This window comes from Lissotriton helveticus, chromosome 6 (assembly GCF_964261635.1).
Source record: "Lissotriton helveticus chromosome 6, aLisHel1.1, whole genome shotgun sequence".
NCBI classification, from domain to species: Eukaryota; Metazoa; Chordata; class Amphibia; order Caudata; family Salamandridae; genus Lissotriton; species Lissotriton helveticus.
In genome coordinates, this window is record NC_136067.1 from 1880355039 (window position 1) to 1880382586 (window position 27548).

General features: G+C 43.4%; 1 protein-coding gene across 2 annotated transcripts in view; it reads left to right on the forward strand.

Moving 5' to 3' along the window:
* Window positions 1-27076, forward strand: part of LOC144763842 (mitochondrial amidoxime-reducing component 1-like) — a 202180-nt gene extending 175104 nt beyond the window's left edge. For both annotated transcript variants that reach the window (XM_078649813.1, XM_078649814.1), the window contains one exon: window positions 24686-27076. In XM_078649813.1, the coding sequence (XP_078505939.1) occupies window positions 24686-24812 (127 nt within the window). In that variant the 3' untranslated portion in view covers window positions 24813-27076. The remainder of the gene's footprint in view (window positions 1-24685) is intronic.
* Window positions 27077-27548: the final 472 nt, after the last annotated feature.

Consider the following 27548-nt stretch of genomic DNA (forward strand, 5'->3'; position numbering starts at 1 on the left):
GCAGAGGTTTTGCAACTTAGTGCAAAATCTGGTAATAAACGCACAAACATTAGATTGAGTTGTAGTGTAGTTCCTATCATCCCAATAGGCTCTGCGCATTGGAATAATACCTACAGCAGTAAAGGCCTAGGCCAGACGTTAACTAGGTCTACTACTGTCGATTCTAGACTTAAAGTTTTGGGTTTGCCAGCTTAGCTCAGAGTTCACTAGAAACTTTCTCGAATGTTCAAGGAGGACTTAACTTCCCTGATTAGACAAGAAGGGATTTAGTTTCTGACAACCATAGAACATGACAACTTTGCTCTCCCCTAATCAAGAGTAAATCTCGAGAGTCGTGTGAACAAAAGGCAATTTATTTTACTCAGTCAGTACGTGCATTCTTAGTCTCATCAGAATGTAGAGAAAAGGAAGAGACGGGCGTGTTCAATAAAAAGGTGTTATTTATTGATCAGTCTCTTTTCTTATACAAGAGAAATGGATCGATATTATTGCAATACTTATAGCTAAGTAAAGTGCATACATTAAAAGCAATAGTATAAAATAATACTGTAAAAACATTGATATGGTTTCTAAGCCATAAGATGTTTTAAAATGAATAAAATATATTACATACACATATACATTTGACTAAACGTACTCAACTGGTGTTTCTAGATACGCCTACCCCGTGTACCTGACCTAAGTCTAATACGTGGGCGGGAATAGAAAGTTACAGTTTAAGTTAAGTTTGTTTTTGCCAAGTGAATAACTAAAGAATTCTCTGTGAGGGGTTATTCAGTTCTGTACCTGGAAGTTAGGATGAATGAGGAATGGTATCTCTCTCTCTGGTCTCGATATTCCAGGCTGCCTGCGAGGGCTGCCCAGAAACGCCGGTGCTGGATTCTCGGCAGGAGAAAGCAGCGCGTCTCTCAGCGCGTCAGGAAGGCGGGGCTGCTGCCAGCGGGGTCTGCTCTGCTCTTGGCTTCGGCAAGTATGGCTGCTCCATCTCGTCACCACGCGTGTGTTTGCATAGGGCAAGATCGGTAATATTTATACCTTTAAGGTGCCGAGATTGACGTAAGGATGGACATAGATACGTCAATAAGGATGTCATACGACTTGCTCGTTAGCACATTCTTTTACTGAAGTTCTCTGTGAAATCAAAACAATGGCCGCAGGGTTTTGCCCAGGTTGTCATAGGTTTGATTTGTTATGAGAACTCCGTATGCCTTATCAGGGGCTGGAGGAATATCGCTTGTCTAATTAGATCGCAAGCGTTATGACCTAATCAGATAACACGTTCCTGTGCCGTAGTGTGACTGCGTCAGATAACGGTATCTGCATCATGGGGGTTTTCTGCCTCATGGGCTGATTGCTAGTTAACCTGTTGGTTTGTTTAACTAGAATAGGGTCAGGAATAGGGGGATCGATTCAGAACCTATAGGAATACATGACACCCACTCCACGCTAACTATGGACATATTTACTAATCTAGGCATAGTATAACATAGTACAACATACTATAGAGTAGTGTGTATACCTTACCACCCCAAAATACATAAATGCATTTTGAAATTTCTTCAAATATACGGAAAATTTGCAGACATATATATTGTATGCACTCAAGCTATGGAATAATGCTAAGGTAATCACGCATTTGTATACATTATTGCTTATTTGGTATATGAGAATTACACATGAAATGGTTTCTTAAATACAGAAAAAAGTTTCGAGACCATTCCATCACAGAATAAAATATTTTTGAACATACCAGCGGGCAGCTAAAGTCTATAAAGTATCTAAAAAATAGAAATCTTAGTTCTTTAGGAATAGTTTCTTACTTTAAGCAGAAGATAAGTGTCCCGAAAAACCAAAAAAATAAATTGGGGCTTCTGAAAGAGTTGCTGTCCGTGAACTGGAGTGAAAAATAGTTCATGTGACTTTATTATTTAAAGTTGAAGGCCGAATTCAGGGAACGCCGTGTGCGAGCTTGCTCAAAAGTCTCTATTTCTGTTCGGGTGAGAACATCATATCATTTAGGCTTTCGAAAAAACTGTCAACAGCTTCCTGGGAAAGTTCCACTAACTCGGAAATAGGTGTAATCATGCATTCTTGTGCATGATTGTCTCCATTGACATTCTGATTCGCATTGCTGACAGAAGGTCGTACCTGTTCGATGCTGCTTTCATCTTGAACTTCACTACCCATCAATCGTAGTGGTGAAGCTTCCACGAATGCCGTCATCAGGATTGGTAGCCTTTGAGGGCAGCACAAAGCATGAACCTTGATCGGGCTCAACAATGTTTCTGCATCCATCGGCGCATCCGATTGTAGCGTCAGACAGGTGTCTAACACGCATTCTTCTCCGCATAGCAGACACCTTAATACAGGTAAAACACATCTTTGCCACATTGGTCGAAATGATAGAAACCAAGTCATGTTCAGGTTTCTAAGCCGGGAGAGTCCCAGGATTTTTGATATCCGGTCCCGGTATCCAATGGCTAGGATTGTTTCTTCCCTTGTCGCAAGAGTTTTGTCTGTGACATGGGTTGCCATAACGAAAAATAAGGACTAAGAATAGGATTCCTGCAATTAGTCCCAAGATCAGGGGAAGTCCGCCAAAAATCGAATGGACGAAATCTGGAAAAATACCCAGTATGGCTTTGAATGGTGTTAATGCCATCGAAAATACTGTCTTAAATACCTTTGAGACCCCATTGGTATCAGAAATATTTAAGATTTCATTCAGGATTTCCGCGAAATGTACGGGGGAATTAGTTGATAATAATGTATGTATCTCTGCAGTCGTCCTTGCGACTTGTAGATCATACGTTTCTTTTGATGACGAGAGCCTGGTAGGCGTCTGAAGAAGCACTGTTTTCATTCTGCTTAAAGTATCTATTCGAATAGAAGTAATTTTCAAATCGGGCCATGCCCTTGCCTCCCTGTCTGGGAAGGAGCTGGGGAACAATGAGCGTCCACAGCACTTGACCTTCGCATTCGTTGTTACTAGATAAGGAGTCCCGGGCATAAGACTACAACATCTGCGGTCTACAATAAGGATGTAACTCCCATTATAGAGTCTTTGAAAGAATGGTTCTATTTCTGTTGCAGGTGCGCCTTGCTGGTGACATGAAAGGTTGTATGAATTCCCTTCACAGGCTCCATGCAAACTAATTCCGTTACACAGAAGTGTGCCACTTAGTGACATCGCACAATTGTTGCCACTAAGAAACACTTTCTGTCCTTTATTACTGACACATGCATGTGAATAGGGCAGGTTCCATGTTGTTTTAAGGTACCCCTTTCCCAATTTCTCGTACATGCCAGCCTGTATATATTTTTGGCAGTATTGAAACCTGAAGGTTGAGATTGGAATATTTATTATCCCATATATTATCCATTCACTGACAGGTCGTTCTGACATTGTCACTGGTAATCTTTCGAGTTTTTCAATGCTCAAGATTGTATAATCAGCACCCTTTTGTGCCATACTGATTTGTCTATCAGTAAGGTTAAAGATTTGGAATAGTGACGTTGTGTTGATTAAACGCCAAGGCACATAGCCTGAACGCAGATTTTGTAACGTCCAGCCAAGCTGTACAATAGAACGCAATTGTGACTGACCGTGTTGTAATAACAGTAAGTCTTGCGATAATATATCGATTGCTGAAGACACAATGCTGTCCAAAGAAAAAATTCTGGAGGACAGAGTCATTAACCCATTGTCCACTACAGAAAGTGATTTTTCCAAATTTATACGGTCAATTTCCCGTATTCTCTCTGCTGTTTCAATTTGAGTAACCTTCCAGGCCTCATTGTATGCTGCATATACAGAGGCTGCTATGAAACGCTTTTGACGCTGTTTGCGTGGTCCCATAGTGAAATCACGCAAGTCAGCACCATCAGTAAGTAAAGTTAGGTGTTGCTTAATTTCTGCCAGTGTGGAAGTTTGTAGCCACTGAAGGCATAATTTGCCCACACTGTAGGTTGTTATTATCCCTGGGTGATGTCTTTGAGGATATCTAGGGTCTGGCCTGGTCATTTTGAACCCCTGTGTTTTGTTCAGGAATCTGTCTTGACAGTTATTAGTATCTGTGGGCCAGATCAACCACTGTTTCCAATCAGGATGTGTTCTGTTTTGGTTTAATATATGGTTTACGTCTATCTCTTCATCTGTATCAGAGTTATTGCTAAACATTGTTGGCTTTGGAATAGACGCTTTATTTAAATCTTTGATTTTGGCTAGGCCAAGACAGGTGGTTTGTTGAACAGTGTCATTTAAAAATATCATTTGTTCTGGGATCATGCAGGCTCTAAACAAAGCTTCTATACCCTGTACTTGCCATTCTTTTGTACCCCAAACACTTTTCAATTCAACATTTTTGTCCCAATAATCAAAACCAAAAGTATTCATTTTTTCAAAGAATGAGTCTGAATATAACAATTTTGTGTTGGTTATCATGGTCTTGGTCCCTGTCTTGTTTGACAATTTAAAATAAAATGCTTCAGCATTACTTGTGTTAAAACCTGAAAAATATGAATATTTGTCGTAAACGGTTCTTGAGCTCCCTTTTGGAGGTGTTGCACAATGTTCCCATTGATTATAATTTAAAACATTTCTAGGTTGTGCAGATCTATGTAAAAAATGGTTACCATAGTGGTTATAACAGTACATACTATCATAATTGGTAGAACCCTGCAAATAATCATGTTTGGTAAATTTAGCAGACATTACTAAGTCAGACATCATATTATTAATGCTTTCGAAGTCCCAATCATCAGCAAATGAGTTTGGTTTTACAAAGTCACTCAAGGAGATCTTAATTTGGTGTGGATATTTCAGGATCTCGACCGGACCATAAATTTCATAGTCAGTGTTGTCCCATGCTACCCCACCAGGTATAGGATTGGCTGTGAAGTTGGCTGAAGAAAGTTCTCTTTTCTCGACGTGTGAAGATGTGTGTGGTTTGAGGATCAAGTTGATTTTCTGACTTGCTGTGTCCATTTTAGCATATTTTCCTTCAATGAAGCGTCCCAAAGTAAGTACCATGATGAGCCAAAGTATGAGGATAAATGCACCAAAACCCACCCTAAATTCAATCCATGGAGAAATCAGATATGTTTCTTTCAGTTGTTTCAAAAGTTCTTTAGCTTTATCTTTAAAGGTTTTTGATGATGGCTGTGTCTTTGATTCAGTGAAGCCTTCAGAGGAATCATCGACATTTATGAAGTAGCCGGATGCAGTTCTGTCAATTGTTCCAATTGGTTCATTGGTTGCATTTTCACTTGGTACTTCATTATAGATTGGTGTGTCTCTGCTAAATGTTTTTATTTGGGTTTTCAGAGGTCTGAGTTCTATTGCATTGTTGCATAGTCCTTGTTGTTCTTCTGTAGGCGTTTCGAATGTGATGAGCCTCTTCGTTAGGACCTCTGTACTGGTAGCAAACCTTGGTGTTCTGCTACTTATTGGGAGTCCACTTGGCCTACTGTTTGTTATCGGCCACATGTTGTGGTTTTACCAGGTCGATGGATACAACTCGGTTCTCCTTTTTACCAGCAAGTGGCGGTAGTACAACTGATCTTGTCCCGTTGACAGACAAGACAGGAACTGATTTTCTGTAAGAAGGCCCAAATTCCTTCTTTACCGCGATCTTTTCCCTGACTAGATCCCCGACTTTTGGAATCCAGACAGGTCTTGCTGGGACAGGTGGTGGTTCTTCAGTGGTTGTTGGCTGTTGTTTCAACTTTATGTTGCTCAGGTCTTTTCTTGTTTTGTTTAAGTCCTGCAAAATAGCCAAACGGTCTTTGATATCAAAGCTTTTTTCTTTCACCACTGAAGTCTGACTATCAATGTCAGAGATCATCATCCTAGTTCCAAATAATAATTCGTACGCACTGAATCCCTTCAGAGAATTTCTTGGCAAGTTATTGAGACTACGTTGGACACTTATTAGATGTTTGACCCACCCAGCTCCCGTACCTAATATCCTTTCCGTTATAGATTGCTTTATGCCTTGGTTTTTTCTTTACACCATCCCGTACCCTCAGGAAGGAAGTGAGCAGATTCCCGCTGGACTATGCTCATTTGGCCATGTTTCCCCCCAGGCTTGAGGGCTAGAGTGGAGACAATGGTCAAACATAGCATGCTCTTAGCGTATATGCCATTTAGACTCGCAAATCTTTGTATAACAGTCCGGACGTCAGCCGAGTGCTGGTGATCTACATTATAAGTGGAACTAGCCTGTATAAGTTAATCTCAACCCTTCCTTTTTACTCCTGATTTTTTCTGGAGTAGAACGACGAGGTATTAAACTGTTTCTCTCCCCACTGCGATCTCTGTTGCAGTTTGGGCAGTTTTTTACAAACATGGTGTGACGCAGACTCATGCCTGGCCACCAGTACCGTGATTGTAATTCTTCCAGAGAATCTTTTAGTTTAAGGTGTCTGAGACCCTCGCCCATATGTGCGTCTGCGATTAACAAGTTTCTCCTGTCCATGTTTGGAATCACTCTATCCCCCACTCCAGGGATTCGAGCAAAAGGGACGGAGTTTGCATCGATTATGTATGTATAATTGAGTGGATAGTTGATCGGTAACGCTGAGCAGTCGCCTTTTGATGACGTTTTCACCGCCAGCACTGTTTCACCGTCAATGTATTTTAATGTACGCTTTTTTCGAACTACGGGAGCCGATTTAGTGGCTGCCGCTGTGGCTGTTTCGGCCAATGAACTCCCTGCAACGTGAACGCCATCACGCTGTTGACTCAGTGAGTGTGTCACGTGAGTCTTTGGTAGCTCTCTCTGTAAAAGAGCTATTTGTTCCCAGAGCAGTTTTTGCTTTATTGGTGCATCTGTGTCATCTTTGTAACCGTTTTGAATCCATGTCTGCAAATCGCTGTTATATGATTTGACGCAGTAATATGAATCTGACACTATAAGTGTCGGGAATTCGCGATCCGCATTATCTAGCGCCATTTTCAAAGCTAATATTTCAGTTTGTTGTTCTGAATTAGTTTCTACTGAGTGTGTTTTTGTTAATAGAGGTTTTAGTTTACCTCCGCGCCACACTTCTTTTGTAATCCCACATGTGGGGTTGTATGCCTGTTCTCCCCAAACGGAGGGTTGAGCATGTCCGTCTGTATAGATTACACAGGCGTAATGTCGTAAAGGCAGAATGTCGATTGGCAGAGGATATGTTTCTTCATATTCTAGATTTTTTAATTCTTCTAGTTCTGGATCAAAGTAGTAGTATACTTTGTCCGTTGTAATTGAATTCACCCATTGTATCCATTCCGGATTCAATGTTGTTGTTGGTAAATTACACGGTGTTGTTAATGCCTCAAAGGCTGATTCAGCTGTTCTGACTGTGATATGTCTACCGTCTGCTTGTTCTTTTTCTCTAGCTATTGCGGTTTGAACTGCATGAACAATTTTTTCTTTGTTGCTGAATTTCTGTTCAGCTTCTGTGTATAAGTGTGTTTTGAATGCAATTGGTACCTTTTCTCCCTCATTAGAGGTCAGGTATGTGAATCCGCATCTCCCTGGGATGACTCGAATCACAAGATTGCGTGTGTTATCACGTGTTTCTAATTTTGTTTTAATTAGCATATCTGTTTGTAGGGATCTCAAAATTTCTGTGTGTATTTGAGTCCAATTGGATCTTTTAAAATCAGGTTTTATCAGATCATAAAGGGGTTTGACCCTTTCTGCGTAATTTGCAATGTATGTTCTTCCGAAATTTAGGAAGCCTAGAATCGACTGTAGGTTTTTTAGTGTTCTAGGTGCTTGGATTACGGCACATTTCTCTAGGAAATTGTCGGCCAGGCTTTTGCCTTCACTTGATAATTCATATCCTAAGAACAGGACTTTCAGATGGGCAATTCTGGATTTTTTAAAGTTGAATTTGTAACCCTCTGCTGCGAACCCAAGTATTATGGTGTTCACTCTCTTCAAGTGAGTCTCCAAGTCATCATCTGTTAAGTAAATGTCATCGACATAAGATAATGCTTCATCATCATATAGTTGTAGTAATTCTGTTACTCTCGCTGAGAATACCCCCGGGCTGTTCTTGTACCCCTGGGCTAACCGACAGAATTGTTTTTGAGTGCCATTTATTGAGAATGCAGTTAAATATCTGCTCTCTGGTGCTATGTTTTGACAAAAGAATCCATTAGAGATGCCTAATGTTGTTTTGTATTTTTTGCGCACTATGTTATTCATTAGTGCAGCACTATGTGAGTTTTGCACTGCAAAAGTTTTGCAACATGTGTTAAGGTGTCGGTAATCCAAAACTAGACGATATGAATTGTCTGGTTTGGAGACCGGAAACAAAGGGTTGTTCATTTGTGAGGTGCAAGTTTCAATCACCCCCTGGTATTCTAGCTGATCTAGTATTTCATTTACCTGTTTTTTAGCTTCTTGCTTAATTGGGTACTGCCTTTGTGCAGTTGGTTGTGATTTTAACTGGATTTTGTGAGGAGGAGAGTCCTCATCCCATCCTACATGATTTTTATATAAGGCAGGAGCTAAAGCCACTGCCCATTTTCTGGCAAGTGTGTATTTTTTATGAATTGGAATTTGATTTGAGAAGGCAGGCATAATTATTTCTTCGCCATGAGGGCACTCCCTGACAAACTCTGGTGGCCAGTCTTTTTCAGCTAGAAGGATGTCATAGCCCTCGGAGAGGTTATCCCAAAATAGTCCCCTTATTTTCCTAGTCTTATCTCCCTCTATACGTAATGTTATCTCGTATATCTTGTGAGGTTTGCTAACTCTGGTGTCCGCAGTTTCCACTTGAAGATATTCATTCGTGTCCACTGTCTCCAGATGATTCATAAGGACTTTGCGAGCTATGCTCACTTCTGCTGCACTGTCTAGCATTGTCTGAGCCCACTCTCCGTTTTTCAGTTGTGTCCTCAGTATTCTCGGCATTGTTAACTACCTTGATACTGGCTACCTTCTTTTTTGGAAATTGTAATTTCTTTTTTAGCTGAGCAGGTTCCTTGTCTTTGGACTTGGTGTGCTCTTCTCTTTGTTCTGATCGTCCTCTTCTTTCCGATTTCTGCGAGGAAGTCTGAAAAGATTGAGAGGGACGTGTATCAATGTCTTGATATCTATCAGGCTTTTTTATATTATCCCTATTTCTAAGGTTATATCTTTTCCCAGAGGGGTCACTCTGGGGTGACCTGTGTCTTTGGTTCGGAGATTTCTCTCTTCGCCTAGGAGACCTTCCTCTGGACTGGAATTTCTTTTCTTTAGGATTGGATTGTTTGTTTCCATCCCAGTTCTTTTTTGGTGAATTATTATTAAAAAATATTTTTTCTGGACTTTCAGTCAGTTGTAAATCAAGAAAAAGGGAGGTGGCATCGCCATTATTGCCCGTAATACCTACACTGTAAGGTTCACCATAATTCCACAGACCTCGTGTGAAGCCATTGAGTTTTCCATTAAAATGTCACCATCCTACACCTTCAAAGGGATTCTCCTTTACCGCCCCCCAGGGCCGAGAAATGACTTTATTGGCGCTTTCAGGTCATTTCTGGAAGTATCCGCATTAGATACCCTTTTCACCATCTTAGGTGATTTTAACTTTCATTTTGATGTCCTTGATAATCCTGATACAGCCACTCTATTAGCCGACTTATCTACCTTTGGTCTGGCTACTTTGGTTCAAGCTCCTACGCATGAAGGAGGTCACATGTTAGATGGCATTTTTTCCAATGCCACTGGCTTTCAAGTTACAAAAATACTGCCTCTAACATGGTCTGACCACCATCTTATTCTTTCATCGTTACAAACTCACGATCTATCCATTAATAAATCCAACTATAATCCTCGTCAATCATACTTGGCATGGGATAACATAGATGAATGTAGCTTAAAAAATCTGCTCACAGATACCACTCCTCTGTTATCCACTGATCCTAATACAGCCACCTCTCAATTTTACCACTGGGTTAGCTCAGCAGCCAGAGATCTGGCTCAAGTTAAGCAGCGGTCACGCAACAGAGCTACCCCCTCGGCCCCATGGTACACGGACGAATTACGCACACAAAAACAACAGTGCCGGAACAGAGAGAGACACTGGCGGAAAGATTACTCCCAGGAATCGAAATCCCTTTACAAAGAGTCGGTAACAACATACAAAAATCTAATTATAGACGCCAAGAAAAGACATTATTGTCACAAAATAGAAAACGCACAAAACTCATATAAATGTTTATTTGAGACTACCAGACAGTTAGCTGGTTCTTCTGTTGATCTTACACCCCCCTCCCTCCCAAGCCCTCTGTGACGCTTTGTCCAGATTTTTTTTTAGCAAGGTGGATGACATTTATCAAAACTTTGCCAATACTGCCACCAGTCCCTACGAGGCCTTTACCCAGCTTGAAGGACCAACTTTTCAGCAGTTCAGAGAGGTGACCTGCCCTCAGGTACTTAGTATCATATCCTCTATTAAATCGGGGTCGGCCTTGGACCCATGTCCTTTGAAGGTTATGCGGCCAATTATGGACACAGTTCTCCCAGCCATAACTGAGATCTGTAACTCCATGTTTTCCACAGGCATCTACCCGGACACCTTAAAGAAAACACTCATAAAACCGCTTCTGAAGAAACCGTCCCTTGATAAAGAGGAACTCAAAAGTTACCGGCCCATTGCCAGCCTGCCACTATTAGCGAAAGTAGTGGAAAAAATTATGAACACCCAACTTTCCCTCTTTATCGAGGAGAACAAAAGGCTCGACGAATCGCAGTTTGGTTTCCGCCGATGTCATGGAACTGAGACCGCTCTGGTTAAGGCGGCAGATGACATTAGATCCATCCGGGATGCAGGTGGCTCGGCCATCCTGATCCTACTGGACCTATCGGCAGCTTTCGACACGGTCGACCATACCACTCTGGTCGACCGTGTCGAGAGTATAGGTTTCCGAGGCAACGCCAAAAATCTCATTGCCTCCTTCCTGGCTAACAGGACCCAGGTTGTCACTGTGGGACCTTTCGAGTCCTCCCCATTGTCACTACCATGTGGAGTTCCCCAGGGCTCATCCCTCAGTCCGACACTCTTTAACATTTATGTGTCGGACCTTGCCAAAGTCATCAGGGCATTTGGGATGAGCCTAACGTCCTACGCAGATGACACCCAATTGATCCTAGCTGTTAAGAACGATGGGCCACAAAAAGCCAACATGCTCAACCAAGGCATGCAGGCGATAGGCAGCTGGATGGCCCATAATTGCCTGAAATTAAACTCTGAGAAATCAGAGGTTGTTATTTTCGGCAACCTTTCTCCAGACTGGTCCCCCTTATGGTGGCCGTCGTCTATGGGCCAGCCTCCAGACCCAGTTGATAAGGTTAGGAACCTGGGTGTACTGTTCGACAATCGTCTGAACTTCCTGCCTCATGCCAACCAGATCTCTTCCTCAGCCTTCTACAAACTCCGGCTTATAAAAAAAATTCTGCCCTTTTTACCTGAACATCATGCCAAAACATTGGTAAGCACCCTGGTTCTCTCTACCCTAGATTATTGTAACGCCCTGTTTCTAGGTGCTCAGGAGAGAGTGCTAGCTAAAATGCAGGCTATCCAGAATGCCGCTGCAAGGCTCCTAGGGCGAATCGCTAAATACCAACCGGTCTCACCAACTCTAAGGCGACTTCACTGGCTGCCAGTGAAAAAGAGAATAAAGTTTAAGGCATTGTGTTTGACATACAAGGCCTTACATAATGCCGGGCCAGTGTTCTTCACTCAAAATTTAATTCCCTACTGCCCTTCTAGAACACTGCGCTCCTCCAATTCATCTGATCTGGCGGTCCCCCGAACCAAAACTGTTAATTGGGGTGATAGACGGTTCCTAGTAGCTGCACCGAAATTGTGGAACACACTCCCATATTCAATTAAGACCAGTACCTCCCTCTGGTCCTTTCGAAAAAACCTTAAAACTTGGCTTTTTAACCTCTGATCCCTTTTAACCTTCATACTTCCTGCCTTCCTGGGTTAAGCACAACAGTTCTCTAGCGCCGAGATTCCCTCGGGCCTTCGTTCGCGCTTTACAAGTGTTTTAAATAAATAAAGAAATAATTGTGGTTTTACTGGTATTCCACCTAAACTATCTCTACCTAGTTCCTCATAGGATTTTTCTATGATTCTGGCAATTTCAGCTGGTTGGTCTGCTATATCTGTCTCTTTTAACCTCTGGCGGATCGCCACGTTTGCTGCTTCTCCCTTTATGTTGGCTAATAATATAGCCGAGACCTGCTTGAAGTCTTTTAGTAATTTCATACCAAGAGTTAAAGCGGGTTCAGGACCATATTCATCTTGAATTTGTTTTAGCACATCTGGTATTACCGAAATGGATGGAACATCGTGCGTTTTTGTGTAGATGGAAGCAAAGACTGTACCCCAAGTGTCACAGTCCTCTATGTGTGGTGCGATTCCCATTGGGAGACAGATAGTCAGAATCCTGTGCTTTTCTAGCGGGGTGGTGTCAGGAAACACCGCCTCTATTTGGGTAATTTTCTGTGCCAACCAGAATGGTATTTGTTCCCGTTTAGCCGGTACTTTACCTAGGCAGGATTGGATGTTCTGTGGTGTAATTTTATTTGTGTTCCCCTGGTGAGGGGTCAGCTGTGGAAGTTTAATCGCTGGCTGAATTGTTGAAGTCCGCATCACATACTGAACTAATTGTCTATGAATTTTTATTAATTGTTTTAGCTGTGTTAACAGCTCTGCTACAGACATCCCATTGATGTCTGGATGTGGTGTGTATCCGGCTAGGACCGGCCACGTTGCTCCTGGTCTACCTAAAGGACCGAGCCTGGTGATGTGATTGTTATGTTTTAGGGCGCCATCAAATAAGAGCAACTGCTCTTGAAATTTGAGTGGTACTTCCACCTCCTCGAAAGGAGTGTACTCATTAGGAGGTTCCTCTATTTTGTAATAGTGGAAGTACTTTGTTACAGCATTTGCTGCTGGAAAATGTATCCATGAATAGTATACCTCTGTCTGCCGATATTCGTGTGCCTCAATTACGAATATGACTGTGCCACCTCTAGGTGTCAGTCCATTTTCTATAAGTTTTAGAGTTATAGATCTCCTTTTGATGACCGGGATGAGTATTATATCCCCGTCCGCATCTAGTGCTGCAGCATCAGCCGCTGCGAGTTCAGCTGCTAATCTAACTGCCTCTCTTTCTTCTTCATTGTCTGACATTTTACTGTCCTGAAGGTTATTTCTTTTGTTTGCAGATCAGGTTTCTTATGGAAACAAAGATTAGATGCACAATATTTTGGAACAGTTTATCCTTCAACGTTGACTTATACCAAGAACCATACATAGGAGTTCCCTCCTGCGAGGTCTGGCGGATATAACCTTTCACCCACTCCAGACGTCTTTGGAGTATTTGGGAAAAGGGGTCTGAGTGAGAAAGCACGACTGAGTTACTCTAAATGTCTTACGTTAGTTTTATCGCCCTTTCCAAACACGTTGGGCGCCATGTAGTGTAGTTCCTATCATCCCAATAGGCTCTGCGCATTGGAATAATACCTACAGCAGTAAAGGCCTAGGCCAGACGTTAACTAGGTCTACTACTGTCGATACTAGACTTAAAGTTTTGGGTTTGCCAGCTTAGCTCAGAGTTCACTAGAAACTTTCTCGAATGTTCAAGGAGGACTTAACTTCCCTGATTAGACAAGAAGGGATTTAGTTTCTGACAACCATAGAACATGACAACTTTGCTCTCCCCTAATCAAGAGTAAATCTCGAGAGTCGTGTGAACAAAAGGCAATTTATTTTACTCAGTCAGTACGTGCATTCTTAGTCTCATCAGAATGTAGAGAAAAGGAAGAGACGGGCGTGTTCAATAAAAAGGTGTTATTTATTGATCAGTCTCTTTTCTCATACAAGAGAAATGGATCGATATTATTGCAATACTTATAGCTAAGTAAAGTGCATACATTAAAAGCAATAGTATAAAATAATACTGTAAAAACATTGATATGGTTTCTAAGCCATAAGATGTTTTAAAATGAATAAAATATATTACATACACATATACATTTGACTAAACGTACTCAACTGGTGTTTCTAGATACGCCTACCCCGTGTACCTGACCTAAGTCTAATACGTGGGCGGGAATAGAAAGTTACAGTTTAAGTTAAGTTTGTTTTTGCCAAGTGAATAACTAAAGAATTCTCTGTGAGGGGTTATTCAGTTCTGTACCTGGAAGTTAGGATGAATGAGGAATGGTATCTCTCTCTCTGGTCTCGATATTCCAGGCTGCCTGCGAGGGCTGCCCAGAAACGCCGGTGCTGGATTCTCGGCAGGAGAAAGCAGCGCGTCTCTCAGCGCGTCAGGAAGGCGGGGCTGCTGCCAGCGGGGTCTGCTCTGCTCTTGGCTTCGGCAAGTATGGCTGCTCCGTCTCGTCACCACGCGTGTGTTTGCATAGGGCAAGATCGGTAATATTTATACCTTTAAGGTGCCGAGATTGACGTAAGGATGGACATAGATACGTCAATAAGGATGTCATACGACTTGCTCGTTAGCACATTCTTTTACTGAAGTTCTCTGTGAAATCAAAACAATGGCCGCAGGGTTTTGCCCAGGTTGTCATAGGTTTGATTTGTTATGAGAACTCCGTATGCCTTATCAGGGGCTGGAGGAATATCGCTTGTCTAATTAGATCGCAAGCGTTATGACCTAATCAGATAACACGTTCCTGTGCCGTAGTGTGACTGCGTCAGATAACGGTATCTGCATCATGGGGGTTTTCTGCCTCATGGGCTGATTGCTAGTTAACCTGTTGGTTTGTTTAACTAGAATAGGGTCAGGAATAGGGGGATCGATTCAGAACCTATAGGAATACATGACAGAGTCAGTGGTTTCTGCAAGTTCTGCACCAAGTATATCCTATGTGGGTGTAGCGCCTTATCCCCCCTTTGACAGACCTAAATAAGTAACTTTCTGTTGACAATACTGTAATTCGAAAAGAGATATATTCCCATTTCGTTTGTCATGCAGAGCTCATGAAGCAGCGAGGCCATGTTTAGCTCGGGTACCGTTAGTCAATAGTGCACAAGTACCTGCCTGCTGGCTGAGGACTTGCAGGTGCAGAACCAGGACACTGCTTTTACAACCGCACTCTCGGGCACATCTGTGGCTGGAATGAGGCCTTCAGCAGCTGCGTGCTCGCCGTGTCAGCTAGAAAGAGGATTGCAAAAGAGAAAATGGCTCGTCAGCCTGCACAACTGGACAGGATATCTTACTCGGCTTCGATTGGGCTCTGCTGTGAAATAAAAATGTTCAATCCTTGTTTAACATAAAATGCAATCCTTCACGCGTAGAGGAGCAACACAATAATAAAGGTTTAGAAAGTGATGCAAGGTGTTGAACTCCAGGAGAATAGCAGTTCCCACTTCAGATACTCACAAGTTTTGCAGATCACACTCTTCGAATAGAACATATCCTTCACCATGATATTTGTATTAAGCATCTTGTAAAATGTCTTATTACTTACCGGTAATCTTCATTACCCCGATTAGGGTCCTCCCCGTCCCAGTCCTAACAACGTGAGGCAGTCCTGCCTCCACCCAGCCAATCACAACGCCAGTATTCAAAGGTTACATAAGCCCCTCCCACCTACCGCCATGCCTGTTATCAACAAGACTCCGACACAAACACAGCGGGAGGGCGGGAGGGTACAGGACTGGGACGGGGAGGACCCTAATCGGGGTAATGAAGATTACCGGTAAGTAATAAGACATTACCCCCTCATGGGTCCTCCCCGTCCCAGTCCTAACAACGTGAGGAACTCACAAGCAGAGAACCAACAAAAAAAACGCAGGACACCAGGGATCCATGCAGAGTACAAATCAGTAAAGATCAATGAATAGCAACATCCAAGATGACAACAGAAAAACAGCCAGCAGGGGCATGTAAAACAACAAGCCAAGAAGGAAGCACAAATACGAGACGGGACAGCGGGTGGCCGCCCAACAAACTCCCGGATAGAAAACTCCTGCCGCCCCAGCCCAGGAAGCAGGCACAGAAGTGTCTAATGACCCAGCACCAGAGACGGAGGAGGCCGACCCAAAGGACCGAAAAGGCAGGCAGACCGCCAAACGCACCCACTGACCAACCTCAGAACCAGAAACCCATATCCCCCAAGCCAGGCCTCCACAGGAGACAAACAGGGCAGGAGAAAACGGAAAAACACCAGGGAACGAAGGTGGGAAAAACCGGAGAGTCCAGCGAACCACCAAGGGTGGGGAAACAAGGGACCCCCCAGCAGGCAAAACAGGAAGAAACACCTCCAGCTGCCAAAGGAAACGGGAAGAACCCACAGGCAGAAAGGCCGGAACATGCCACAAACCAACCCAATCCGGCAGGAACTCCCAACAGGGAAAAGAAACGAGCAGAGCACCCAAAGCACCCAACACACCCAACCAACGAGCAGAGGTGATGGCCAGCAAAAAAGCCACAGTAACAGACAACCAGAACAAGTCAGCTACCAGCAAGAGCTCAAAAGGGGGCAACATCAGACCCCCCCCAAACAGCAGGCAAAAACCCAAGAAGGCACGAGTACAGGAGAGACCGGCCGACAAAGCCGAAAGCCCAGAAGAAACCGACTCACCAAAAGGGGCAAAAACCACCAAGGAGGCTCCAGGACCCCGACAAGCACGAACCGCCGCCCACTGAGAAGACAAAGCGGAAGGGGCAATGCCCTGTAAAAAAAATAGTCCCGAGAAAATCCAACACAGAGGTAGGATCCCCCAGCACAGGAACTACCCAATGGGAAGAACACAAAGAGAAAAAAGAACCCCAAAGCCGACCACAGCACCCAAGGGTCGAAGGCCGACGTGACAACGGGATGCCACGAGCTACCACAGAGGAACAGCCCAAAGACGCCAACCACAGCCGCACAAGAGCCAGGCCGTCAAAAGCTAGTGACATCAGGGCAAAAACCAGCTGTGGACCAAAAAGCGGAGCCGGAGTCAAAGAAGTCCGGCCAAACCCGACCCCCGCCAGCAGCAGCAGGAGCGGAAACAAAGACAGAGAGGCCAATGATACAGACACCTACACACACCCCCCTACATCCCCCGAATATGCAGGAGGAGAAATATGAGGGAAGGCACACAGAAAGCCCGAAGGTCAAAGAAATGTGCAGGGGCCAAGCAAATCCACACCAAATCGAACTAAACAAAGAAAATGCGCCGCCGAAGCGAGCACAGAGGGCACAAAACAGAGGACAGGAGGAAACGGCCCAAGCAGCGTCTACGAACGAAAACGCAGACAGACCCGAACACAAACCCAAAGCCCACGGAGGAGACATGGCCCAGAGAGAGCCGCGGGAGCCCGAACCACCAGAGGCACCAGACACACCAATGAGCCATAGCGTCGTGGGAACAACACATGGAAGCCAGCAGGAATAGAGACATGCAACTGGTCCCCCCAAGAAGGCCCAAGCAGCAAATAGCCACGGGAAGGCCAGCACGAATCAAAAAACTCGGTGGCCACCAAGGACCCCAACGTGGCGCCCAACCCCAATGACAGGCGTCCAAGGACGACAAGAGGAGAGAAGGGAGCTGAAAACGCACCCCAAACACCAGGTCGGGAGAGCAAAGCCACCAGGCCAAAGTAGGAACCAGAACATGGGGAGAGAGGAACCAGAGCCATGTAACCTGCACGGAAAAGGACCCAAGGAGCCAAGCAGAAGAAACACCAAGGACAGGAGGAACAGGCAAACCCAAGGAACCACAGCCATGGAGGCAGCCACCACCTCCTGGAACCTCAACCAACCCCAAAGGGCAGAAGGGCGACCCAGCAGGACCCACAAAAGAGCCAACAGGGAAGAGAACCGAGCTGGAGGGTGAAAACAGCCCCCTGCAAAGTGACGAACAGGCCCAGAGAAACCGAAGGCCCAGAACAGGAACCAGAAGAAAAATGGCCAGAACCACAACGAACCCCAGTAACCGGAGCAAGGCCACAACGCCACCATCGCCAGAACAGCCACAAGGAGGGTGGAAGCAGAAACCGGACAAAAGCCACATAGGGAAAAGCCGACAGCACCCCCCAGGCGGTCACTCACCACGGTATGGACCAGACCTGACCCTGCATAACATAGAACAACAGATGCAAGCAGAGCAGAACCGCCAACCAGCAGAAAACCTGCACAGCAGGAGCCAGCACCGCGGAAAAAACCTGGGGAGCAGTAGAGAGGCCGAAAGGCAACACCCGAAACAGAGAAAGGAACCCATCCACAGCAAACCGCAGGAACCGCGGACCAGCCAGACGGATGGAACGTGAAAAACAGACAACACCCAAATTCAGGGAAGCCCAAAAAAAATAAAAAATAAAAAACACCCACCAGAAAGAGGGGAATGACAGACCGCAAGGGGAACAACCGACCAGCGGCACCAAAGGTACAAAGCCCCGGGACACAGAACCGTGCAGAAAGGAACCAACGGGCGCCAGGACCAAGAAAAAAGAGGAAGAGGAACCTTGGCCCCGCTCCGCCACCGGAACCAGCACAACAGCGCCCAGAAACAAAAAGAGACCGACGCCCAAAGAAGAAGGCAAATGCAACACGGGTCAAAGGACAACGGAGTGAAAACAGCCCAAAAAGGGGGACAGCCCGGAAAGGAATCCAGAAACCAAGAGGGAAGACCGACAGGACCCACCAGTCGGAAAGCAGACCGGATCAACAAGCCAGGAACAACGGATCCGAGCCCCCAAAACCGAAACAAAAACAGCAACGGAGACAGGGAACCCACTGCCAGACGAACACCAGGCGTGGGACACAGACCCAAAGAAAAAGAGACGCAACCGCAACCACCAGGTCACAGAGACCCCCCTCCCAGGGCACAACAATACCCAAAGCCCTGGACGACCAACACCCAGGGGCAGCCGTAGGCGCAACAGAGGCCGGGAACCAAACGGAACACAGCCTCCCCCAACCCCGACCACGAAAGGGCCGAGAGGAAGACAGAGCACCACCACACAGACTGTCAGCAGAGGGAGCCAAAAAGCCAAGGAGCCACAGAAAAACAGACAGTGGACCAAGACGCCAGTACCACATCAGCCGAGGAGAAGACTCAACCCATCAAGTGGAAATGCAGGAAAGCGAGTGACAAAGTCCGCCAGGCGAAACCGCCATCCCAGAAAACGAGGAAAAACCCTGCGTATCTGCCGCAAGCCATGCATCAGACAGGATATCCAACAGGACAACATGGAAGGAAAAGGTCAACCACCACGGAGGAAACAACTGTGCGGAGAACCCCACAACATCCAGGGATCCAGGGCCACAACCCAGCATCACTCTAATAAAGACCTATCCTCAGGACAACGCACCGTAGGCCCTGGCAGCGCATACTGGGCAGCCAATACCAACAACTGTGTAAAAGCACAGATTGAAACTATATCAACCCAGGTAATTGGACAGCATAGGCAGGAAGATCACGTGAACACCAGTAGCCCTTCACAGTAGTCAGCGCAGCCCCAGAATCTGCAAAAATGTCATCCACCTGCAGAACCAGGAAACTATGCCGCATGGAAACAGCCCAGGCAGGCACAGGTGAAGACGACCCTTCACACATGGTGAGTGAACCCGAGCAATCGAACTAAACAGGAACTCACCACACAACAAAGGAAGTGCCCAGCAACCTCCAAGCAACACTGCCCCCAATCACCAACACACACAACGTGAAACCGGTGAAAAATGCAAGGGCAGCCCTGTAGTCTCCACCCACAGCCCCAGGTCAAAAGACCATGACCGTGGGGGCCGGACGCTGCACTAGAACCACAGCGCCGGAACGACCCGGGGCCAGGACACCACGAAAACTCCCCGCCCCAGCCCAGCACATGAACGGGGAGAGTCCCTGACCCCAGAACAGGAGCGCGGCTGACCGGGGGACCGGAGCGGCTGCGCAGAGAGAAAAACCCACAGGAAACAATGCAGAAGTAAAAAACTGCAAATGAAATACTCCCGTGAAATTCACACAGTAAAACAACGCAGAAGCATAAAACTGCAAATGAAACACTCACGGCACCGTCCTGAAGAAAAACAGAAACAGAAACAGGAACCGGGAGCACCAGCGTTCCGACCGCGGTCGGAGCAGAAAAAAAACAGGCATGGCGGTAGGTGGGAGGGGCTTATGTAACCTTTGAATACTGGCGTTGTGATTGGCTGGGTGGAGGCAGGACTGCCTCACGTTGTTAGGACTGGGACGGGGAGGACCCATGAGGGGGTAATGCCCGATAAACTGCTTCACGTTTGTGACATTCTACTAGAGGTACTGATTAGAAAGCTTTAGCTTCGCAGCCCATGCACACGGTCCTTACTCTCCACTTACAATAAGCCGCTTAGCAACTTTAAAAATGGTGTCGTTACATTTTACGCACCAACAGTTCCCAAAGGCAGAAGATATAACGAACAAACAAGCACATGGGCGTCACCCCTTTCAGTCGAGGTCCAACCATGTTCTTTAAGGTTAGTGCCTTCAGTCAAAAGATCAAATATTGAAGCAAAGCGAAGAATGGTAGTGGCATCAGGAGCCAGCTTGGCAGTTCAGGCTGGACTGTTCCCATGCTTTGAATTAATCAAATTATATGATTATTCTTGCTTTTATTCCTACTTAATGTCGATATTGTATGTGTTACCCTGCTTCCATCCTTTTTGTAAAGTGCTCTGATATCCTTCGGGATCTTGTTCGTGCTATATAAAACTTTATAAATAAATAAATAGGTTCATCTGTTGTTTGGCTCCATGACTATTCGATCGCAGAGTCAGAAGCGGCTGTGAGCGAGTGTACAAGGTCTCATTCATGCATCATGCGGCCCACATTGTTCCCTTGCTGCGTCTATTGCCATGATTATCTTCTTTCGTCTTTGTGCATAGCGCGAGGAGCTGCTAGTCTTGATTCTTTGTATTAGTCCTCAGTCTCAATTCAGAAGCATGGGGGAGTCCTGCAGCTGGGGATTGATGAGACTAGTGGGAGGCCACGTCAGGCCTTATGAATGGGGGCCTGCCTTGGGAGTTCCGAGGAGTATCTGCCGCCGTAGAATTTTACGTGTTGTTGCATGGGCACATCCCGATTTTGGAAGTGGGGAGTCACCGTCAGGTCTGGATAGGGCGAGGATTACACCGCGCAGTAATACACCGGCCAATGCTGTTCCCCTTCACTCCTAGAGCTTGCGCGTCATCTTAGTCAGCATGTGTTGTTTGCTTCTGGGGTGAATCAACTTGTGCTGTTTCCAATATATCATCCGGGATGATCGGGGTAGCTGTGTGCCTTCCACCAGTCACGGCCGGCGAATACCGCTTCCGAGGGTCCCCACTGCCTCCCAAGGAACCGGAGATGCTCCGCTGTTGGCTGGGGACCCAGGGACGGCCACTAGCTGTAATGAATCTGTGGCGGTGGAGCTCATGGAGTTTACTACCGCTCCGCCGCCATCTTGCTTAGCATCAACCTTCTTGCTTAGCCACTTACACTTGGGTGCTGTTTACTTCAACACTGTTGTCAGAGTATGGGTTATGCACACCCACTAACACTATTAAGGAAGTCAAATTATCACTCAGACATTTCTTACTAAGTGGAGAAGTAACAAAGTGTCCGTTATGTTGACCATTAGCCTCTTTCTTATTCATTCTGATTCTCTGACCCAGATAAACCTATCACTAATTAATTTCACATGGGTGAGAGGCGTCCGAATTAACATTATATAGATCTAGATACTTTCTAGATACTATTTGTGGCTGCAATGGAAGCAGATACCCGTCCCACTCGTAGTGTGAGATGATGAATGTGCCTCAGTTTCTTTTCATAAAAGTTCAAGAAGTCACCCAATAATAATATACTTAGAACCCTCTTTCACTCCAGCTGTTAGAAACTAAAGGAGAGCTTCTTTTCCATGGCTTTGTTTCTCTAGCACCTTTTACCATCTTAAGTTTCTGAATTTTTAAAATGGTTTGGACCAATCAGCAAGTAATAAGGTTCCAATTTTTCAACATCTTGCTCATAATGAGATACTTTGTGAGCTGATGTGTTGTTGACGAGCCATGTTAGACTGTGATGGTGAAATATCGGTAGGGTAGAGGGTCAGGGGCAGATGTATCAAGATAGCCATTTGCGATTTCTAAATAGCGATTGTTAAGGAATCGCTATTTAGAAATCGCAAAATGGCATGTATCAAAAAAATCGCTATTTTTTAGCGATTTCCTACTCTTCCCTATTTGCGAATTCGCAATTTGCAAATTCGCAATTAAGGAATATTTTCCCATTCATTCCTATGGGCCAGGAGGCCCATAGGAATGATTGTGCAGTAATTCTCAAATTGCGAATTTGCAATTTGCTAATCGCAATTTGAGAATTATTTCAAGGGTGCAGGGGTGTCTCAAAGACACCCTGCTGCACCCCTGAAATGTACATGTGTGTGCATATGGCGCACATACATGCCCTATGGGCATGTGTGTGCGTCACATGCCACCTTAAAAAATGACAAATTGTGCTTTATTAAAAGAATTCGTGAATTACCATCAACAACAAGTTGGTGGTAATTTGCGATTTCTTAACCAAAATTCGCAATTTGAAATTGCTACATACATAGGATTTAAGGAATCGCAAAAATTGCGATTCCTTAAATGCTATGGCAAAATAAGGAATCGCAATTTTTTGCGATTCCTTAAATTGCGATTTTTTGATACATTCAAAAACATGCAAAAAGGCCTTTTGCGATTCGTAAAGGCCGAAATTCTGCGAATTTCGGCCTTTGCGAGTCGCAAAAGGCTTGATACATCTGCCCCTCAGTCTCTTCTGCGGAACTTATTGAGTGTGGGTAAATATTCATATCGGGCCCCTTAGCAAGCATAGTCTCTGGCATTTTGCAACGATTGAACGAATGAACTTATTCTCCACCTTTGCAAAGTGCTGCATCAGGTTGACTCCAAGGCTGATTGGGAAGGCAGATACTCCCCAAACACAGTGCCATGGGCCCAACTGTGATTAAATGGGGATAACCAAAACCTTAGAAAATGTATTTATACCTCTGCAGGGATTTGTGTCCAAACACCGTGATTGAGTGAATGCTTGTGATCAGTTTTTGAAAAATACACTGTCATTGAATCAACTGTGGTAAACGTAATACTAACTACTTGTCATTTGTAAAGATTTCTGTAGCTCCCAATTTGTCTGTTCTGAAGCAGTTAACACATTAGATTTGCCTTTTCTGAAGGGCGTACCAATTTAAATATGACTTTACCAAAGTGTGTAGTACTTTTGCTATTCCACAGTGCATAGGGCCAGATGTACAAAATCATTTAGCAGTCTCTGACACTTTGATTTACTAAATAATAGAGTTTGTGAGCTCTAAATGCCTTCTTTAAAGGCACGAAACCAATTTTGTGATCCGGTAACAGGTTTAGAACTGTAAATGGGTCCTGAAGGGCATAAGGAATCTCCTTTTGGAAGTGAAGAGTTTAGGACATCCCTTTTAAAGAGCGATTCATTATGTTATGTATTTGTGTTTTGTGATAAAAATCCTGTCTGAAAACATTTAAAGTTTACTCCCAACATGGGGTGGTAAGCCTTTCACAAAAGCTAAAGCCCATTGTTGAGACATCTTTCCCTTTGTGAATGTAAAACAAAGTTTGTTAGGGTGTAGGGGATCACTGTCTACTCTCAAACAAACTTTTGAAATGTTTAAAGCTTTTTTTTTTTTTTTAATGCAGCCCTGCTTTCTTTAAGAAAAACTGACTGCATAAAAAAAAAATTTAAAAGGCATTCACAGATATGGTGGTCTGCGGACCCCTGTAAGCTCTTATCTCTGTGGTCTAAATCATGAATATTGATGAGGTAGGTCAGATTGTGATCCACAACGAATTGGAACTTTGAGAATTAGTAGAAGGTTTGCAAAATTCCACAGTGGTCGCAAAATTATTTGTTGCGATTTGTGACCAATATTTTCATACTACTGTTTTGTACACCGACCCTCAGTACTTTATGTTCTGAGCATGACGTTCATTTGATTTCCTGAGAAATGACATTGTGCAAATAGAAGACTTATTTGATCTTTTGGACTTTTAACCCAAAGTAACAGATGAGCGGATTATATCGATGTGCTGATTGATAAACTCCTTTCAATATGTTCTACACTTTGTTTTGCACAAAGTACTGTTACTCTTATGCCAGCGATACAACACAAAATGGTAGCATGCACCTACTATTTCAGAGGCTTGATGAACGAATGTGGTGCAACCTTTGGGGAAATGTTTCCTAGCTTCAAGTAAAAACATTGATCAGAAATACCTAATGGCACAGGATGGGAGCCCATTTTACTCTGCTGATTACGCAATGCTTCCAAAACCAATGAAGTTTGCATTTTAATGTGTGTGGTCACCCCTACTTCGATTTCATCAGTTCAAGTCCTGGACTCTTCAGTTACAATAGCTTGTTGTCTGGTGCATCAGTCAAATTGGTTAAATCTAGACTACAATTCCTAGAATGCACATGACTGTCAGACTTAAAGTCAGGAGTTAAAACATGTTGTCCTACTGACATAGAGTGTGGTGGCAACTTTAATGGCATGTGTTAAATTATGTGGACAAGTCTGCTATGTTTTTTTCTTTAAATTTTCGTTTTTAAAAATGTTCTTTGAGAAAGTGACACTGAAGTATAAATTCAGTGCTTTTTCTAACAATGCACTTTCTAACTGCAGTTACCGCCTATGTGAGACCGCGGACAAAGTACATTACAAAAAGTCTCCTCTCTTTGGGCAGTACTTCGGAATCGGAAAAACAGGAAGAATTAAAGTTGGTGATCCAGTGTACATGATTGTCTCCTAATGGAAAAAAACTAAAATGCTTTTGTGCAGAAACATTTTCAATTTGTGATCTTTCAAATGAGAGGGGTGCAGAGTGTTGTCTTCAGAGTATAACCATTCGTAGTAATTTGCCATGCCTTTTGTTTTTATACTATCTAAGCATTGCTAAGAATTATGACATTGTTAATTCTGTAGGCTTTCTTTTTTTTGCAGGAAAACTGGCATGAAAATAAGTTGTGATCAGATTACTGCTTATATGTAGTTTAATAAATGGAGAAATTGCTCACTGTTCTCCGGTGATTTTCATCTATCTGAATTTGTTCCAGAAAAAGATTTGTGGTATTCCTCAAAGACTCCAGTTCAAATTCCAGTTTTATGTAAATATCTCTGCAGGGAACTTTCATTTTTTGAATGATTATTTTATTAAAATGTCAGCTGACCTTAAATGGGCCATCCAGTTTAGAGAAAAAAATAATTTCTCTTTAATTCAGTCCTACATCTCTAACAATCACCAGCAACAAGCAGGCCTTGTTCGATTATATCTGCTTAGGTTTTGAAACGTACTATGACCTCGTTTACAGCTCCTTTAAAGACAAACATTAATTGAAAACCAGATTTCCAGAAATCTAGATTTTCCAAACCCTATAGACATGTATGTACATTCTTGGTAAATATATCTCCAAGGTACGTCCTTGTGGAGTTAGGAATAGTAAATCCATACTTTTGCATATGCACTTACCTCGATATTAGTATCCCATTATATTGTTGGTGTTGATATTCAGTAGTACAGTTGAGGCTTGATGTTCTGAATATGAAGATATCCTGGAGAAACTGATTGACAATGTAAAATATTAGAAGTGATCATTCAAGGAAACATTTGCAGGTGGGAGTTTGTCCCAAATCAATTTTCAAAATATTGCTCACCGTCCCAGAGATTACAAGGAATTATTTATTATTAATTATAAGTTATTTCGATAGTAATGATATCCATGATAATCACAAACAAAGAATGTATACTGCTATAGATGTATAACTGTTCATAACAGAGATGTCTTTCACTTTAGAGTTCTAACTGACATCAAATAGACAACAAGAGCAAAGCTTGAGTGGTCTATATCACTCACCTCAATGTGAAAAAAACCTTTACTCATAGTTATCCAGCTACACTGTTATATTACCTGTAGCCCTGCCAATCATCTTCCTGTGCTCAGATCAGCAGCACAGGCATTGAGGATTCATGGGGAGCAATCCACTACATGACCTCATCTCTGCCAACATCCCACTAATGGCTACCAATGGGAGCTACACATACTAATTCATGTTATCACACTTTTTTATTCATTCCATGGCAAACAGCTTGATTATGCCCCATGCATGTAAACATTATCTAAACATCCCTTATTACATGGATTGGACAATGATACTCAATGGAAACAAAAATTCAAATACAAAGCAAAACAATGTATTTACCTGGTCTTTCATAAACCATTTACTCCTGAGCATTTTGCCTGATGCATGCATTTTGCATAAATAATAGTGCATTGATCCATTATGGTAAGATGTTATCCTTATGTTGTGCACTATTTTGACCGCATACTATTATAGAATGCTATTGCGTTTAATTACCAATATGAAAAAAGCTTTTAAACATGCAGGCAATTGATGTAAAGTAGAATGGCGTACCATGGAAATGACCATGTGACTTCCGGGCATTGCCAGTCATAAGAGAATACTTTAGTTTTATAAAATTAGGTATGTTGGAAAAGGTTCAGAGCATAAGATGTGTGCATTTGTCTGCTGACTTAGAATGAAGCACATTAAATTACTAGAAAGTGAGCTTGTGCTAAGGAATGTAGTATTGTGTTACATGTTGATTTGTGTAATGCCGTAGATCCCTATATATATATAGAGTTTGAGGTTGTGGATACACTGTATAGACCCCTTAAAATGAATAATTTGAAGAAATGCTGTGGTTTGTCATTAATTAAAGCTGTGTAAATTAATGTAACATGTGTCAATGCCAATATGTCTCTCTGTTCTTAGGGTGTGCATCTAGAATGATGTTATGTTACTTCGCATGACATCTAATGTACATATTATTTGTTCCATTGTATGTTGTAACATCATTTTGCAATAAGTATATTGAGTGGGCTGAACTGGGATTGTGGTAAAAAAGGTGATGAGCAGTAGAATAAATTAAATAAAGCATGTGCTATGAATGTAGAGTTTTCACTTGGTTAACGAAGTTCCTGTAATAAAGTACTTCTTTTTGCATGGGCACACCAATTTTTGTGGATTGATTCTGCGGTTTATTTTAACTCTGCACTCTTGGGCGATGTTGTCCAGGCACCAGTGTACATGCACTGACCTCTAAAACATGACAGAATTCGCTAATTTCCTATTGACATATATAACTTTCCAGAAATAGTATAGTATATAATGCAGGAAAATACACCAATCACAATGGAAATGTTACCTGTGGATTACAGCACACCTACTAGAATGACAATGAAAATATGACTCAAGATCTACCTGTGTAACCTGACTGCTGCAGCTTTTAAACCTTTTGACAAACTTGTCTAAATATTCCTTTGTGATGGGAAGAACCCCTACTATTAAAAATGAAAAAAAGTAATCGCTAAGTAGGCCGTGCAGTCCACAAGGTAGGCTAGCATTTAAAAGTGGTACATGCAAGAATTTAGTGTTGGCATTTACCTACAGTGACTTGCCCTCAACATATATTTTCACTGTACAAGGC